Source organism: Falco cherrug, chromosome W (genome assembly GCF_023634085.1).
Source record: "Falco cherrug isolate bFalChe1 chromosome W, bFalChe1.pri, whole genome shotgun sequence".
Taxonomy (NCBI): Eukaryota; Metazoa; Chordata; class Aves; order Falconiformes; family Falconidae; genus Falco; species Falco cherrug.
In genome coordinates, this window is record NC_073719.1 from 15,356,362 (window position 1) to 15,373,745 (window position 17,384).

At 44.2% G+C, this 17,384-nt stretch overlaps 1 protein-coding gene across 1 annotated transcript; it reads right to left on the bottom strand.

Annotated features, from left to right (window-relative positions):
- Positions 1–5,343: 5,343 nt before the first annotated feature.
- Positions 5,344–9,945, bottom strand: LOC129734639 (ras and Rab interactor 2-like). Its single transcript, XM_055698275.1, is given in 5 exon segments — positions 5,344–5,615; positions 6,978–7,109; positions 9,200–9,292; positions 9,295–9,591; positions 9,906–9,945. Coding segments are annotated over 5 exon segments (690 nt in total). The 3' UTR covers positions 5,344–5,487.
- Positions 9,946–17,384: the final 7,439 nt, after the last annotated feature.

The following is a 17,384-nucleotide window of genomic DNA, read 5'->3' on the forward strand; positions in this document are numbered from 1 at the left end:
AAGGCAGGCAGCCAGCAAAGATGTTTTCAAGAGTTAACACGGAACAGAAATTAAAGGAGTTGCTGGTTTTAAGAAGCTGACTCATCATTGTTTTGAAAAATGGCACCATATGGATCACTGTTAATGCGCTTGTAGACAAAGCGAAAGACCTTGGGTTGCGGGCGGCTGTGCAGCTCTGTCTTAATCTTCTGAGGGTAGGTATCTTCTGTCAGTTGCTGCCGGGTGTCATCAACAAAAAGAAACAGGCTATAGTCTTCTGGATTGTCCACTCTAAACTTTTCAGCACAAAGCTGACATACATCTGCTGTAGTGATAAAGGGTCTTACTAGTAAGGTCTTTCCTGTACACGCACTGTGAACTTCCTGGAATGCAACACGAAGGTAGTTCTGTAAAATGAGAAAACAGACATCAGAAACAAAACCTCCAAACCTCATCCTCTGAAAACAGGAAGCTCAGCAACAAACAGCAATCCTCTCTATGTTCTAGTTGTGAAACGCACACCAGTGATTCCTGTACATTACAGCCACCTTGTGAATTGACGGTGGTGATAAGACTGTGGCAGGCATAACAAATTCATAAGCTGACATCCTCCTTTCCTTGGCTCACATTCTAACCCTGCAATTACAAACGAACAGATAGCAGTCTTAAAGCCCCATTGAAAACATCAGTGGTTTTAACGGGACTGGGTGTTTGGCCTTACTAGGAAACTAAATGCTGTGAAGCAAAATAAACATCAGAGGCTGTAGGACAAGGCCTCAAGAACAAGAGTCCAAGTACTGTTAGCCTGATGAATAGAGACTTGTAGGGCACAAGCCCTGGGAACCAAGGAACAAGCTAACTGCAGAACCCTGAGCCATTACAGTTGAGGAGGCAACCAGACGGACAGAGAAACAAGTAGCCAGCTAAGGGAACGCATAGTGCCGATAAGGAACTTTGCCAATCACGAAAGCGGCGTAGAAAGAAACCCCCTAATCTTAGAATAGGAATTGTTGCTATGATAAGGTAAACTAATCAGTTCCTATTGTTTAAACGGTGTGTCTTAAATATCAACCAATCAGTGTGTAATATGTAGAAGGTAGAAACGTATATAATTGTAAGAAAATCACTAATAAACTGACATCTTGCTTGCATCAAGCTGTGTCCCGTCTCCTCATTCGCCACAAATTGGTGACCCTGACGTGATCCAGTGAAGGATCCGACGTGGAGGGGCTCTTGAATCACCTGAGCAACTTGCAGCGAATCCCACAGAACTTCGAATGAACCGCTGAAAGGAAGCAGGAGCCGGCCGGCCTGAAATCCCTCCGGAGTTCAGAGGTGAGCTGTGGGAAATCTGTAATGGGGAATCAGGCTTCGTCCCCAGAAAGAGACGTTTATGAGCTTATGAAAGGTCTCCCTAACAAACATAAGAAAAGTATTTCTGGGCATGACCTTAAAGCAATGCTCAAGTGGGTGCAAGTAGATATGCCCGCAGTGACTGCATCTACAATTTTTACACGGGAACTTTGGGACGACACAGGGGTGAAATTGTGGGATTCGGCGACAAAAGGCAACACTGAGTCCCACCATCTGCTCTCTTCATGGAGAGTTATTTTTGAAACTATGAAAGCACAAGAAGAAAAGGCAGAGGAAGGAGAGGAAGAGGAGTTGCATGCTCTTTACCAGCCTCTAAGTCACAGTGCTCTAAAACCCTGGGTGTCAATGCAGTTGAGTATCCATCAGAGGAAGATCCCTCTGACCCAGGACCGATAGACCCTGAAAAAGGACCTGATTTATACTCTCCTGATCCACGTGATCTGTGGGCAAAAATAAACAAACAAGCTTTAAGGGAGGTGGATTTAGAAATGGCTAAGACTATAGTTACCCCGGTCTTGTACACTCAGGGTCGGGCAGGGGGACCACGATGGGAGGCTCTTTCTTTTTCGGTTGTTAAGGAACTGCGCCACAAGAGGCAGCATGCCCAAGAGATGATGCTGCTACTGCTGGTCAATACTATTGAAGAGAAGCTTCAAGCAATATGTTCATCATAAGGAAAAAAAAAACAACCCAACCCTCTGCCAGCAACACACAAGGGTGTTGATCCACAGGTTGCTGCACGATAAACCATTCACACTCTTTATGCTGCAGCATGCAAAAGGCAATCCATTTTCATGCAGGACATTTTCATCACATTAACCGATGGCAACTTAGTGTCTGAGCCTGATGTAACCAAATTTCATCTAACAGGCTTAGAGGGAGGCAGAAAGAAAATTTACTCTGCAACATTAAAGTAAATCCGTATGATCATGAGGCAAAAGCTGGATCTTTTTTCTCTGCTGAAATTCACACATGTGCACAACCGATAACATGGATTAATTCTAAACAAGCCCTACAAGGAAACGCAGTTCTACCTTTCAAAAAGTATTTAAAAAGTAAAATAAAAAGCAACTGGAAAAAAACCACACCCAACTACAAAACACTTTTGGACACATGAGCAAAGCAGCCTGCCATCACGTGCTTTTTTGCAAAAAACTAACTGCAATTAGAAACTAAAAGCAGTAAAATGAAAGGAGATGGAAAAAATGACAGTAAGAAAGACCTGTTTATTTACTGAGCTGATACTTATGTTTGTACACTGAATAAATTAAGCATGCTAAATCACAATGGCAAAAATTCACGTTTCCTAAGAACAAGCTGTTAAAAGCTAAGACTGAGAAGAATGCTCATATGACTTCAGTTCCAAAGAGCACTCTGGGTTTTTAATAAACTTTTGATAGCTTGCAGACTGAAACACTGGAACTTTGCAACAGCTTTTAAACCATTAGGACTGAGCAGAACTAATCCATTTTTGTTAGCTGGTGTGAAGAAAAAATAAATAAAAAAAATCAAATCAGCTCTAAATAAGGCAAAGCACACTACAGTTTCAATTTCTAACGTAGCTAACACACAGAAGACCTGTTTTTCGATGCTTCTAGATGGACAGGATTGCTTCAAGGAGCGGCTGAGGTTTGTGCAAATGCCTGTAACTCATATAGTAAGTATCAAAATTCTTTATGCAGTATCAGCAAGTTGTATTTCATCATCATCAAAATACCGGATTTTTTGCTTTTCCATCCTTTTGAGGGAGGGAGGATGAAGGCCTTTCCAGGACCCAAAAGCTGGTGGTAAGGCTGTGAGACAGCACCACAGACATGTAGCGACCACATCCTGTTTCAATGTGGGAAAGATGAGTTGAGCTGAAGCTGTGTTACACATACCTTGTAGGGAAGGTGCTTCATTTCAGGACTGCAGATGTGGAGAAAGGAGATGGAAAACTGGCATTCTGGGCAGGCAGCAAAGTGCTTGAATTTGTGCCAAGCATAGCCTGGAAGCGGAGCGACCTTGCTGATTTGAGGCTCTCTTTCAAAGAGTCAAAGGAGCAGCCCTGGACACACCTGGTGCCAGCTCTTCCCGTGCTCCCCTGCATCTTCCAGTATCCAGCACGGTGTCCAGCTGTACAGGTAGCTTGGCTGAAGTTCAGCTGCTGAGGAAGAGAAGGTGAAACTGAGTACAAGATCCTGCTGAAAAAAATCTTCTGTCATTTAGTCATCCAGCAGAAATACAAAGGTGATTAATTTTCCTATTAAGCGTAATATTTTGCTAGAAAGAACAAAGACTCAAGCTACTTGAATGTGACACCTAACTACAGGTAAGCAGAATATAAAATGGATCCCAGTAAGATGGACTAGCTTTGTGCACTTGCCACAGTTTGGAATTTCTGTTTGTCAGTTCTCCTCTTCCTAAGAGAGGCATATTGTGGGAGACTGCTGCTTTTCCCAGCTCCTTCGTGTTCAGTGATGTGCTGTGGTTGTCTGCATGGACACTGATAAAGCAGAAGGAGCCGCAAGTGAAAGGTTTAATTACCTCCTGATGACCCCATACCTTCATTTATCAAGCTCTTAGCTACATCATAACTTATTGACGGTTGTTGTTAGCCTCTCCAGCAGCTTTGCACTGTGGTATGAACTGTAAACAACCAGACACAAAGGAGTAAATCCTTTCTTCTTGATTCCAACATCCTCCTTGCTTCAGTTCGCAAACTGATGCATCTGGACAGACAACAGCACGCCTATCTACGTAACAATCTTTTCCTATATGAAAGGCATGCAGACTTGGTTTTAAAAGATAAAGTAATCCCGACTGTTTTGTTATTCTTCAGTTGGAGTTACAGCCCTACTCTGAAAGAGCAGTAAGAAATGGGAGGGGGGAGAAAAAAAAAACACAAAACAAACTACAAACATGAAGACATCCACAATATAGAACTCTACTCCTTGCTTAAACTTTCAAATTGTAGGCAAGCTTTTCTGCCAAGTCTCCTCTCTATTACCCACGGTAAGCCACCAGTCGCTACTGGGGAGTTGGGATGATTTATACCACTGGAAATCTGGGTTTGTTCTTTTTAACAGCAAAGCGTACAAAGAAGCTGAATCTAAAATACAATTTGGTCTGTCCTCGCTCTGCACGACTTAAATACAAAGGACAGTGGGAAAGCTCCATTATTTAGTGTTTCCTTTATACCATCATAAACACACTCTGTTATGAAGTGGAAAGACTTTGAAACAGAGGCAAATTTGCCAGCCATCTTCTCAGCACTGCTTCACACCACTTGTGGCCCCAAGGAAATCATTATGAATCATACTTCTCAAATGGAGATTTCCAACAAAACAACCATCCCCTGGGCTTTTTTTCTCTTCAGCCTAAAGCTCTACCTGAAAATCATCAACTGAAGGCATTGTTCTGTTAGTTGTCCTCCTCTTGTGCCATTGCCGGAGAGTATCTCTAGCTTCTGAACTCAGCAGCTGGGCAGCCTGGTCTTCCTGGAAGTTCTTGATCAGCAAAAGTGCTCCATAAGCACTTGCCAAGGAATAGCCTCCTGTGAAGGACAGCAGGGGAAGAACAATTCAGAGTGGTCACAAACACCACGCCAGTTCCAACGGGTCACAGTCAAAAGTACAAACAATTTCTGGGTTTTTTTTTTTAATAAACAGACGCACACATACACGAAAGTCACTGCATTCTATGGCCAAAATATTTATATGTAAAGAAAAACAGCTTACTTGCCTGCAAAATACTGGACAGTGTGTTCTCAGCTGCTAAGAGCCATGCAGTGGTTGCTTGGGCTCCATATTATCAAAGTGGTGCAACAGTATCCATCTCTGGGTCCGCTAGCGCCGGGGGTGGCCGGTTATTTAAATGACCAGTGTCGCTCCTTTACTCCTGAGTGTTTTTACAAAGGTGGAACATGAGTTTTCTTCTAAACAGTTTCCAAACAGCGATTTGTTTTCTTCCTGAGCTTCAAGTGGGGATCAAACAAACACAGCTGTTTAAACGACATAAAAGACCATCTACCACTGTTCAGGAACTTAAAAGTGACCCCCTTAGTGGCAACAAAGCAATGACCGAGCGTGTGATTTGTACCTGGAAGCATCCCAAAGGTTTTGCTTTTGTTTTTAAAAGGCAGGCTGTGGTTGTTCACCTGTGTCCAACACTACATCCAACTAGTTCAGGAGGCAGCGTGTACAGCTCTCCAGACTTCACCTTTATTACATGAGTGGAGAACAAAGTACAGCCACAACAGAGTTGCCGATGTACAAAAGGAGCTGCAGGTCACAAAGGAAAAGGACTCTCAGCAGGAGGCAACAGTCCTCAGTACCAGGAGAAACAGAAGACAGGCTATCATTTATTTATCTTGCTCTTTAAGTAAACTATTTGAGTGGGAGCGTTCAATTAAGAGGCAGCACGGTCTATTTGTGGAGTCATTCAGAGATGCAGTCTATGCTCACAGTAGTGCTTTCTGTATTACCGACAGCATCCTCTCGCTTTCAGCTCTGTGATGAGTTCAATACGTGGAAGACACGCAAGACCCACCAGACAAACTGGAAAATACATTTACATTTGAACCGCACAACCCCAAAGCACTAAACAATTTTTCCTGCACCGTACAGTTTAACTAGTACACAGACAGGGCCAGCCAATAGATGAACGACTTTTGCTACATTAAAAACGACACAACTTAACAGCCCAGTAAATATTTCTGCCTTTCAAGCGTGTTAATGATCTCCAGCTTCACATCTGAAGTATTTTCTGTCCTAAGATTCCTGAACAATGCACCCAGCACACAAAGCAGGGAACAGACTAGTACTGAACCAGAGGAAACCCGACACAGTTCTGTCATGCATATCGGCATGTAAAAGGATACAGCAATTTCAGCAACCCAAGAGATAGCAGAAATGGGACATATACACATATACTTAACTCACAGCTGAGCTTGGTCACAAGAACCTTTGAAACTTCCTCATAAACTGATAGATTCTGGGGCCTACCAAGGGCTGGCAGAATACCTCTTTGTTAAAAACACCACCGTGAAAACAAAGGAGGGAGATTTCCTTGCCTCTAGCAGACTTCAGCCATTGTTCAAGAGTGCCTTAAGAAACATATTCCTAGGCCTCATAAAAATACTCTGTGAGAAGCAAGTATCGGGCATAAACCGGGATCATTAAGGGGGGCAACATTCTCAAAAGCACTTTCCCCAGAGGGGCAGAGAATTCCCCCAGAAGTTTTTACAAAGCACCTAACCCGGGTCCCATTCCAGGTCTCACAACTCAGTTAAATGCTGCAGACCCATACATACTCTCAGGACATTTTCAGGCACAGAAGGATAACCACAGTTGGCACCTGCACAGCCTATGTTTGCTTGCTAAGTCAGGACGCCTCCTCCTTCTTGGCAGAAAACAACATACGTCCTCCTAAGACGTCGGTAGATTCCCAGGTCACTTGGGGCTGTAACTCTGCAAGCTAACCAGCCTTCTCTTATTTTAAGGTGGAAATAATGACGAGGTTCTCTTGTTACACTACCGCCATCACTGACTACATGACTCCGTCAAAAGGGTTTCTACTCAAACGAGGTGAGGAAGAATCCCCCTTCCCCAGCCCTCCACTCAGTTCTAATAGAAGTTGATTACCTTCTCCATGCAGCAAAGATGGATCCAGCAATTCCACCATGTATTCAGTTTCAGTATCCAGCTCCAGCGTATCACCCTGGGCCAGCGCATATGTCAACACAGGCAAGAAGTCATCAGCTCCATACAGCCTCCCTGGGTCAAAGAGAACACAGGCAGCGATAGACAAATCACACCCTTTTACCAGTTTCGGTGTTTGAAAGGAAAGTGTTATTTTGCTGCCTTTACTGACCAGGTTTGTATTACTCTAGAGCCTCTCGTTACAGATGTGCAGCAAAGAGAACATCATCGGACACTTGGTGGGCAGCGTCCAGCTTCATCTTGTACTTCTAACGAGCACAAACTGGATGATGCAGACCTTGAAGCACGCAAGGGAATTTAAAGACTGGGCTCACCTTGGTGTCAGCTCAACTGGTGAACTCACAAGAAGTAGCCATGCCAGTCTGGCCTGACCTCCACCCGCACTTCTGTCAGTGGCTAAAAGAAAATCAATGGGCATTTTCTTTATACATGCATGGACGACGTCCCCTTTCTGGAAGGATCCAGCCACAAGTATCAGTTCCTGAGTCCGAAACCCAGCAGAGAAGCCTGTATATAAAAGCCTATTAGATTTTACATGAAAACTCTGCACATTTCCTTGATGGATCATGGTTAAAAACACCAGTGAGCAAAGCCTCACGTAACTCCCAACTAGCTGGTGAAGCATCATCAGTAACAACAGCACGCAACACACAGAGGCTCTGCTGTACCTAGGTCTGTATGTGTTCCTCTTACTGCATTTAAACTTTCTCTTTAGAAAACGCTATGTGGCTAGATCTCTGGGTCTGGCCAAACTGTGCTCATTGCAGAAGCGGTGTGATGGTCACTTGAAACATCAAGATTGGGAGCCAGTTTAAACTATGGCGAAACTCCAGAGGACTGAAGGGCTGATATTGAAAGTCAGACCAGCTAAGACATACCCTCCAGGTATTACACTATTATATGGCTGAGATTACAGGACAAAGCAGGTACTGGAAACAGGTGCTGGCTCCATGCCACATTTTAAAACTTTACACGACAAAGCAAGACAACCCCAAGGAGCACTTGCTGCATCTTAGCCCAAGCCCCTCAGTACAATAGTTCACCAGAAGCCTCTCAGTACTTTTCTTTTGCATGTTGGGAATACCTTATTCAATGTGATAATACAGTATGGAGAAAAAAACCAAACTTTACATCACTTTGGGCAAAGATTCCTATATACATTTTAAAATGCAGGATTTTGCACAGAAATAAGCCAGGTCTAAGCTCCTGCCCAAATCTTGCCGAAGTGCCTGGGGGTCTTTCACAGCCTCAAGCTTTCACCATTCACCTCAAATCTCAAAAGAAAGCAAGCATCCTGATCGGCACAGAGCCCAGCTGCAGATTCAGCGCTTGAAAGAAAACTGCCAACCACCTGCAGCAGCTTATACTTTCTTAAGAGAAAAAAATCTTCCACTACCACCAGCATTGCTTCACCTTAGCTCGTGACCTACCACTGCAGCGTATGATAAGATGTCAGGCAATAGAGCTGCACCTATGAATTCATGCTGTCCAGCACAGCGTTTTAACTGTGCCACTGACTAATCAAGCGGGTCTTAACTGGTCTGTGGTTCCATTTCACCATCTAGGTTTCAAGTCACTTGGGGACTCCTGCTACAGCGTAAAAATAGATGTTATTTCTCTTGCAAAAACACAAAGAAATTTTCCAAATGAGAACATTCAGAGGCACAGCAAACCCAAAACACTGGATCAGGGGCTGCTTTCCTCTAGCCATTAACACAGAGCCCTTGTAATTGTCATATTGCATACACACTGCTGAATTACTACAGCTAGATACTGGGTGCATCCTTTATTATGATTTCCAGGAAAATACTAATTTAGAACCAGTGTCAAATTCTAGGCTTACAGGACAGCCTTTCTGACAGCCAAATTCAAATGCCTACAGTCAAGCAAAGCTGGTGGTTGGATTTTTTTTCAAGCTGCTTCACAACTCTGCTTCACACTGAATTTGTAAGATGTGCTGCCAGATGCAGAGAGATCAGGAAGGAAGCAGAGAGGAAGAATCCCTCTCAAAAGGGCAAGGAGATGCTACAAGAGCTCCAGGAGAAGGAGACAAAGCTGCAGAATCAGGTGGTCTCATCTCCTCCACCAAAACACAACCCCAGGTTTAGAAAAACAATGACCTTGAACCACAAGAAGCATCATACCAGAGTTATTCTCCATAACAGTATAAATCAATTTGCAAACTCTCAGCAGCAGCACGACTTTCTTTTCAGGTGAATACATTTTCTGCGTGGTCACAGACTTTCAACATCCACATAGTCTGGTGTTGGAACAAACATGCCCAGTTCCTGAGGATTCCTCTGCCGCACCACCTGACGGTTTTCCTTCAGTTGTTTCCAAAAACCATCTGCAGTATGAAACACTTTCAACATTGCTTCATTATGGCTCTTCAACGGCTTCAGAATGCACTTATGCATGGCCTTCTCCAGGACAACATCTGCAACGGGAAAACACAAGTTGAGCTGTCTTCCTCCTCTAGAGCAGAGCCAGTAGTAACAACCACTCCCAAGAGACACTGTAGAGCAAGACCTACTTGCTAAGGCTTAGTTATTATAGAAGCTGAGTCTCCAGATGTTTGTCAACAAGAAAATAAAAGGCAGAACAGAATCTGTATTCCATTTTCATTTCTGACAACGTGGGAAGTACAAAAAAAAACCACAAAGGCAGACTACAGATTGTCACAACAAAAAAAACAACAAAAAAAGAAATAAACCCCAAAACAAAGCAGCAAGCAAGCAGCAGCTCCAGTTAACTTTTTCTTTTGTTGGCCAGAAGTGTCCTGGTTTTATTTTACTTTGAGCTTAGACTTTAATTCTGAAACCTGAAGCATAACACAGTCAAAACCCTAACTTTTGTCTGCTTTGGCATGAAAGCCCATCTTTTTTTGCATGGTTTCCATCAGAAACTATAACTCACCCAAGGTCTCCTAAAACTTGGCTCAGCTTTAAGATCTTTATGATGCCGGACAGATTACGGGTACTAAACTATAAATGAAAACCAAGCTGCGTTTATCCAGCTTCAGATTTCATCATGCAAGCTTATATACAGCTTTGTCATCAAGTCTGAAGTTCTTTGTTTGGCAATAGTGTGCACATGGCACAGTAATCTCTCAGTCATTTTTCTTTTATTCTTGTTTTACTCAAGGTTTTCTTTAACAGTCAGTCTCCATTTCCAAGGTACAGAACACACCAACAGAGAAAGCTCTTTGGTAAATATTTTCTTTGAAAACCTTTACTTTGTAAGTGAATTTTCTCTCCCATTCAGCCTCCCTGTGACAACATAGCTTACATTAATGATTAGCTTATATCCATTATTTGTACTATAGTGAACTGCCACAAGCACAATAGAAACTAAGGACCCTTCAGCCTGGCCACAGCACAAACACCCTGGCGATGGGGCAGGACCAGAGCCCAGACTAGGCAGATGTATTAGGGGAGCGCAGGGACTGAGAGGAGAAAGAGGAGAGGCCGTGTCACCACTAGATCACATATTTATACAGGCTAACAGTGGACATCCCTGCTGCTAGTGGCAACTCAAAAGTTTCCTTAAACCTCATGCCCTTTCCAGGTTCTTTCCCTGTTCTTACATGTTTCTCCTAGATCAGTCTCTTTTTTTCTCCCCCCCGGCCTGCCCTTTTTGGGGGTGTTTTTTTTAGAAATTGCAGGCTATTCCTAAGGCTTGGGATTTACACACACACACACTCCCCTCCAAATAAACATTACCTACTACTTTTGTTTTCTTGCTTTTGCTTTATGTTTTCATTTATTTTATCCTTGTGTTCAACCAATTTTCCTTTTGTGCCTTCAGACTGCTCTTTCCCATACAAACATGCCCTTCACACACTCCTCATCTTATGGTGTCTTTGCTTCACATGTAGCATTTATTCTGTACTTGTCTGGCACACAATTCCCAAATGTCCAACCCTATTGGGAGCTCCCATCTCCCCTGTCCCAATTCTGCTGGGGCTTTGGTAGCTTCTCTTACTATTTTCCCCTTCCGAGATCCTGACGGAGGTGGCAAAGCCGTGTCTGCTTCATTCCCAGACGCTTCAAACACATCTAGGTGCTCTCTCACGGAGCCTGCAAAAAGGTGGAAAGAGTGAATGTGAGGAGCAACACTTGCCCTCTGATTTTCTATAGCCACCAGTAAAGGCATAACCAGTCTGACACATGGTCTTGATGGCCTGTCACACAGTGTGAAGGGCAGATCTAGCTTCCCACCAGACCAAAGCCACCAATTATACATAACAAGCGGCAACATTTCAAATGACTGATCTGGTAGAGCCACACAATCACCATTGACAGCACTACCAAACCCAGCCAGGAAAGCAGAAGCATCACCCTTCTGCACAGTGATAGAACCTGCCTCTCCCTGCTATCAGAGCCATCCTCAGGGCTCACAGGGCAGAAATATTTTTCCACCAAGAAAAATGCACAAATCTCACCCACTGGTATGTTAGCTAGCTGAATTTCTAGAGCAGGAGTCCTCAAGCTACGGCCCGCTGGTCAGATACAGCCCCCCAGGGTCCTCAATCCGGCCCCTGGTATTTACAGACCCCCCCCTGCCCCTGCCAGGGGTTGGGGGGGGGGGGTGGGGAAGGGAACCAAGCAACTGCAGATGACTGCCTGCCACTTCATCTGCATGCCGCCCCCCCCTGTTTAAAAAGTTTCAGGACCCCTGTTCTAGAGGGTACACATAGTTCCTTGATAGCTTCACTGATTTTTATTTTATTTTTTTTACAGTTCAGCTTGCTTCCTTTATTTATACTGCCTGTTCAGTTTTTTTAAAAAAGTGAAACCGTCAAATGCTTTGCTTGTAAGTGGAACATCTCTGCAGTTTGCATTCCAAGTGCCTATCTCATTTAAGTCAAAATTAAAGCAGTCTGTGCCACCAAGCACTGGATTAAAGAACTCTCTATGCCCATGTTAACTCCCACAGGCTTCCACTGGACATGACTAGTTAACATCAGACATCCTTCCCCTCAGTAAAGCGGGGTCATCACCACATCTGGTCACAGGAGGCTCAATAAACTGTAAAGAGTTCAGCACAGATCCCCAGAGCCCTTGGTCCAAAAACAAGGGAGAACCTAGCTTGGGATGGGACATCGGAAAATTCAGTACACTTCTCCGATCCTCTTTATAGGCTCCAGCCCGGCTGGTTCAGCTGCTGCCTGCAGCATCAGCACAGAGGGAGCTGCAGAAACCGTCCCTCCCCAGAGGCTATGGGAACTGGACGTGGCAGGCAGGAAAAACTCCCCCATAGAGCCCCAGTCCCTGGGGGGCCAGGCTTGTTACCTGTAGGCAAGAAGTAGAAGCCTCAAGCCTTCTGCCCTCAACCCTCACTTAGTGCTGCTCCCACAGCTTCCCGTGCAGATGAGCGTCGCAGGAGGTGTTATTTCACATTGGCAGTTTGTCACGGGCTCCAAAAGCAGTGCCTGCAAATTGCTCCAAAATGTACTTGATCACACTCCACATTTACTCTAAAAACTTAAATCTGAAGCAGCACAGAGAAACAGAGCAGATAACTCACATGGCTGGGCTCAAAGCTCTGAACAAGATCTAAATACTTATTGCTGAAGGCTGCTCCTAATGGTTTCTGTGCCGTTAAGGCAATCGGGTAAATAAAAACAGGACAGAACATTGAGTAAAGCATCCTTCAGTGCAGGAGCGGGCTGGAAACTAGGACCATGCGTGGCAATCAGTTAGCTGAGGGGAATTTGCTCGAGCTTGTCTAGACAACAATTAACATGATGAGACATGTTTACAGAGCACAGGGGAGTGGGAGACGGATGGCGCCAAGGAAAGGTAACACCTTGCTGTTAATTGATGGTAGTTAACCACCAATCGGGGATTGCCTAGTATGCAATGCTTAGCTTCAAGAACCAATCTGTTTAAAACGCGCAGCTTCTGAAAGTGTATAAAAACGCTTGCTTCTGTACAATAAATTGACATTTGCTTGCATCAAGCTGCGTCCCGTCTCTTCATTCGCCGCAAATTGGTGACCCCGACGTGATGCGTTTAAGGATCTAACGTGAAGGGCTCTCGAATCGCCTATCTGAGCGACATGCAGCGAATCCCACAGAACTTTGAATGATCTGCTGAAAGGAAGCAGGAGCCAGCCTGAAATCCCTCCGGAGTTGAGAGGTGAGCTGTGGGAAATCTGTAACGGGGAATCAGGCTTCGTCCCCAGAAAGAGACGTATATGGACTCATAAAGGGTCTTCTAGTCAGATCAGGGAGTCCGTGCCTCAATCTCCTCAAATGGTGACCCCTATGGTGGTGTTCCGAAGCCTTGGAAGAATAAAGATGGAAAAAAGACAGCTCGTGGAAGAGGGCTGCGTTCCGGAGGAGACGGCTTGGCTGAACGATCGTCTTGCTGTCTGGACCAGGCGGACAACCTAAACCCCGAGGATAACACCTGTATTCATCGAGACAGGTGAGCAGCCAAGAAACTTTAGAGACTTTGAAAGAATGAAAGTGTGTACATACAGCAGCCAATTGTATGATACTGCCGTGGAGGGGAACTCTGTGTCGGGAATGCATTTAACATCTTGGTGGCAAATTCTGACTACTCTTTGCCAAAAGTGGACTAATTCTACTATCGGTGCTAAACCAGAAGAAAGCTGTAAATTCCACCGACAGCGCGACTCTTCTCAAGACACCGTCAGCGATGGCGATTCTGTCCATACCTCCTCTGCCCCCAAAGCTTCCGTCACTGATTGCAGCGACCCTCACAACACAGGACCAAGCATGGGAACAGGACAACTCGGACAATGATTCCATTGACACTGATAAACCTTTTGATCCAGGTCCTATAGATCTGGAAAAGGAGCTAGACCTTTTCCCCACCCCCTCGTCTCTCCTGATGCATTGATTGTATTTTTGGGGAGGGTGAAAGGGGGTCTGAGGGATTGGTGGCAGGAATGCAAGTGGGAAACACTTAAGTGATGGGTTTTGGGAGTCGCTAGGGCATGTTCAGTATTTTATCAGACAGATCAACCTCGAGAGTGGCAGCCTGTGCAATACGAGGCTGTTAAAGAGTTAAGCAAAGCAGTGGGGGAAGGGAGGATTCATAATGAGAGAACAACTAGGTATTGTGAAGGAGACTAGGAAAGATAAACATGGTTATCTAGTGTTTAATAGGTGTCTTCATGCTTGTAGTGATATATAGCTATGTAACTACATAAACGATTCCTGCCCTGAGCCTGGTGGAGCATACAGCTGTGGCTTGTGTCCGGGCTCAGAGATGTAAATAGGGGTTTCTCTGTTATGGTAAAAGTGTTTCTCTTTGCATAAAAAAGAGAGGGAATGAAGGGAATGACCCCAGAGGTATGTTCAGAGAAGGCATGCGATGTTTCGAACTTTTTGACTGAACCAGTTCTTGTTTGGTGTGCCCTTCCATCTATGTATAATGTTAATCCAAAAAGAAGCTGATATTGTTTACACTTTGAATGTCGATCATTGTCTTTCTGTAGATGCTAATGTAGTAGGAGGCTATGATGGGAACGTGTCGCAGCGGTTCTTCTCTTATCCAGAGTAACAGCAGGGAAAGCATTAAAGAGTTAAATCACCTTGTTTGGTAGGCAGTTAAGCATGTGAGTCAAAATTGCCACTGCTTTTTGTTGTTGGTTCAAGGACATGGCTCTGAGGATTTGGATGGTATGTGCTGCGTGGATTTTAGGCGCCCCATTGCAGCAACATGTTATCAAAATCTGAGAAAATTTCAGCCTTTTTGGCATCCATTCACTCAATTGGCAGTATTGTTTGTTTGCTGTCACCTTGGTTGCTGTCATGTTTGCAAGGGCCCTGCAGAACATGGCAAACCTGGTACTAGCTGTTCAAAAACAAAAAGGGGAAATTGTAAAACTGTACGGAACAAAGACAGTGGGTTATTTTGACATTGATAATATGTCTTAGTTGGTTTTTTATTTGTTCTATTACTTATGCCTTGTTTTTGCTTGGTTTCAGGGGTTCTTTTGTGCAACAGGAAGGGGGAGATGCAGGAGCGGGCTGGAAACTAGGACCATGCGTGGCAATCCGTTAGCTGAGGGGAATTTGCTCGAGCTTGTCTAGACAACAATTAACATGATGAGACATGTTTACAGAGCACAGGGGAGTGGGAGACGGATGGCGCCAAGGATGGCGCCAAGGAAAGGTAACACCTTGCTGTTAATTGATGGTAGTTGACTACCAATCAGGGATTGCCTAGTGCTGCGGGCATTTCGGGCGAGCGGGAGTCAGATTCAAATACTCACAGAGTTCAAGATCTGATCCGTTTATTGTACAAACCAGGTAGACTTTTATAAGGCATTCTATAAGCGTGCAATAATGTGATTGGCTATTTTACAAGCGTATAATAATATGATTGGTTAACAATTGTTTACTGGGAAGATTTCTGTTTCTGCTTTTTCTGGCACGTAGGCTCCTTTCTGCGGTTTCCCAGCTCCTCTTATCACGTCCCGTTGGCCTTGGTTTTGTGCCAACATCTGCAATTTGCTCCTTTTTCTTCATCCCACTGTTCTGGCCGTAACCTCGTCTTATCTCTTCAGTATTTTTCCACTTGCTTCAGAGTTCAGTATAATCATTCAATACAGCAAGAGCCCCAACAGCCTAGTATGCAAGGCTTAGCTTCAAGAACCAATCTGTTTAAAACGCGCAGCTTCTGAAAGTGTGTAAAAATGCATGCTTCTGTACAATAAATTGACATTTGCTTGCATCAAGCTGTGTCCCGTCTCTTCATTTGCCGCACTTCAGTGCTGTCCAGTGACTCTGTTACAGCTAATAGGAATCAAATGAAATAAAGGACATAGCCTCTATTTGGAATCGCAGCTGTAACTCCTTGGCTCCGTAAGGGCAGTCCGAGAGAGACTGTCATTTTAATGCAGCACGTTTGCACAAAACTAGAAAATGAGGAGGTGACTAAGACATGACAGTGTGTCTGAGGCGGTTGTTGTTCTAAAAAACAAAACAAAAAATCACAACCAAAAAAGCCCACCAAACCAAACAAAAAAACCCACCCCAAAACAACACACAGCCTTTTATTCTCCCTCGTGAATTCTTGGAATAGGCATAAGAACCACAGAGTTCTGCCCTCAAATTAAAAGTGGCAAATTCCAGGAAGCTGAAGCCGCCAACAACACAGCAAGATTGATAAACACTGGAATTATTTCTCAATGGTCAATAAACACCCCTACGTATCCTAATTAATAGAAAACCTATAGAAACGTTTAGATTATTATTAAAGCCTGGAAGGACAGCATTTCTAGTAATCTGGGTCCTTGACCAATATTCAGTGTCAGAAGACACCTATAAGCTGTTTATCCTTTCTACTGAACTGCTGTTACTGCTGCCTTTCAGAGAAAGGTGTTTCTGGATCCGATCCCCCAAATCAATTCCCAGCTAGCAGTTTTCACTGATTAAATAAAAAAAAGTATAGGAGGGTCATCCCCCCCCAGGCAAATGAGCATCTAAGTTCTGAACTGAGGACTGATTCATTGCATATGAACATCTCTGTATACTCCCCAAATCCAAACTGGCAACAAAAATTCTTGTTTGCTTCGGCATATGCAAAGTGTTTTCAGCTGTCCTGCCAGGTTGCTTAATACTCTTCAAGCCAAAACAGACACTCTTCAGGTTTTGTGGGGGTGGGGGTTTTTTGTTTGTTTTGCTTTTTAACTGAACATCATTTGAACTGAGCACCATGTAGTGTTCCTGAAGTGATACTTATCAATCATTAGCCTCTAGCCTCAAAATGGGAACAGGAAGTGATTTGATAAATGAATTGTAAAGGCAAACCAGCTCGTTTCGTCATGACTTGTGGATGCATCTGTATCCTGTGCTGATGTGCTATTTTGTTTTGCCACAAACCCCACAAGTCTGCATCTGGAAAGGACAACGTATTAGTCATCACCAGTGTCCTTACACAGCCTCTTTACAGCCTCACTGCCTGAAACTGCAGGCGTGCTCTTGCCTTTTCCTGGCTTCAGTTTACCTGTTACCCACTACTGTTGCTCCACTGGGATTACCTGTCAAACTTCAGATTTACATACAAGCCCTGATCATCACCTACGACAGAAAAAACATCCATCCATAAAAGAAGGCTCAGTAACAGACTGAACGAGCCTGGTAACCACCACAAAAAGGCACAGTCCTGTAAAGTAACGTTGCCTGGGAGGCTGAAAGCAGAAGGCTGCTTTAGAACACCACGGTGTGTGGTGTGTATGTGCAGAATACACGACTACGCTGCATTTGCTTTCTTATAGCTCTTCCTAATATCTTGCACATGTATAGACTGGCATGACTGATACAGATCTATTTCAAGACACCTCATG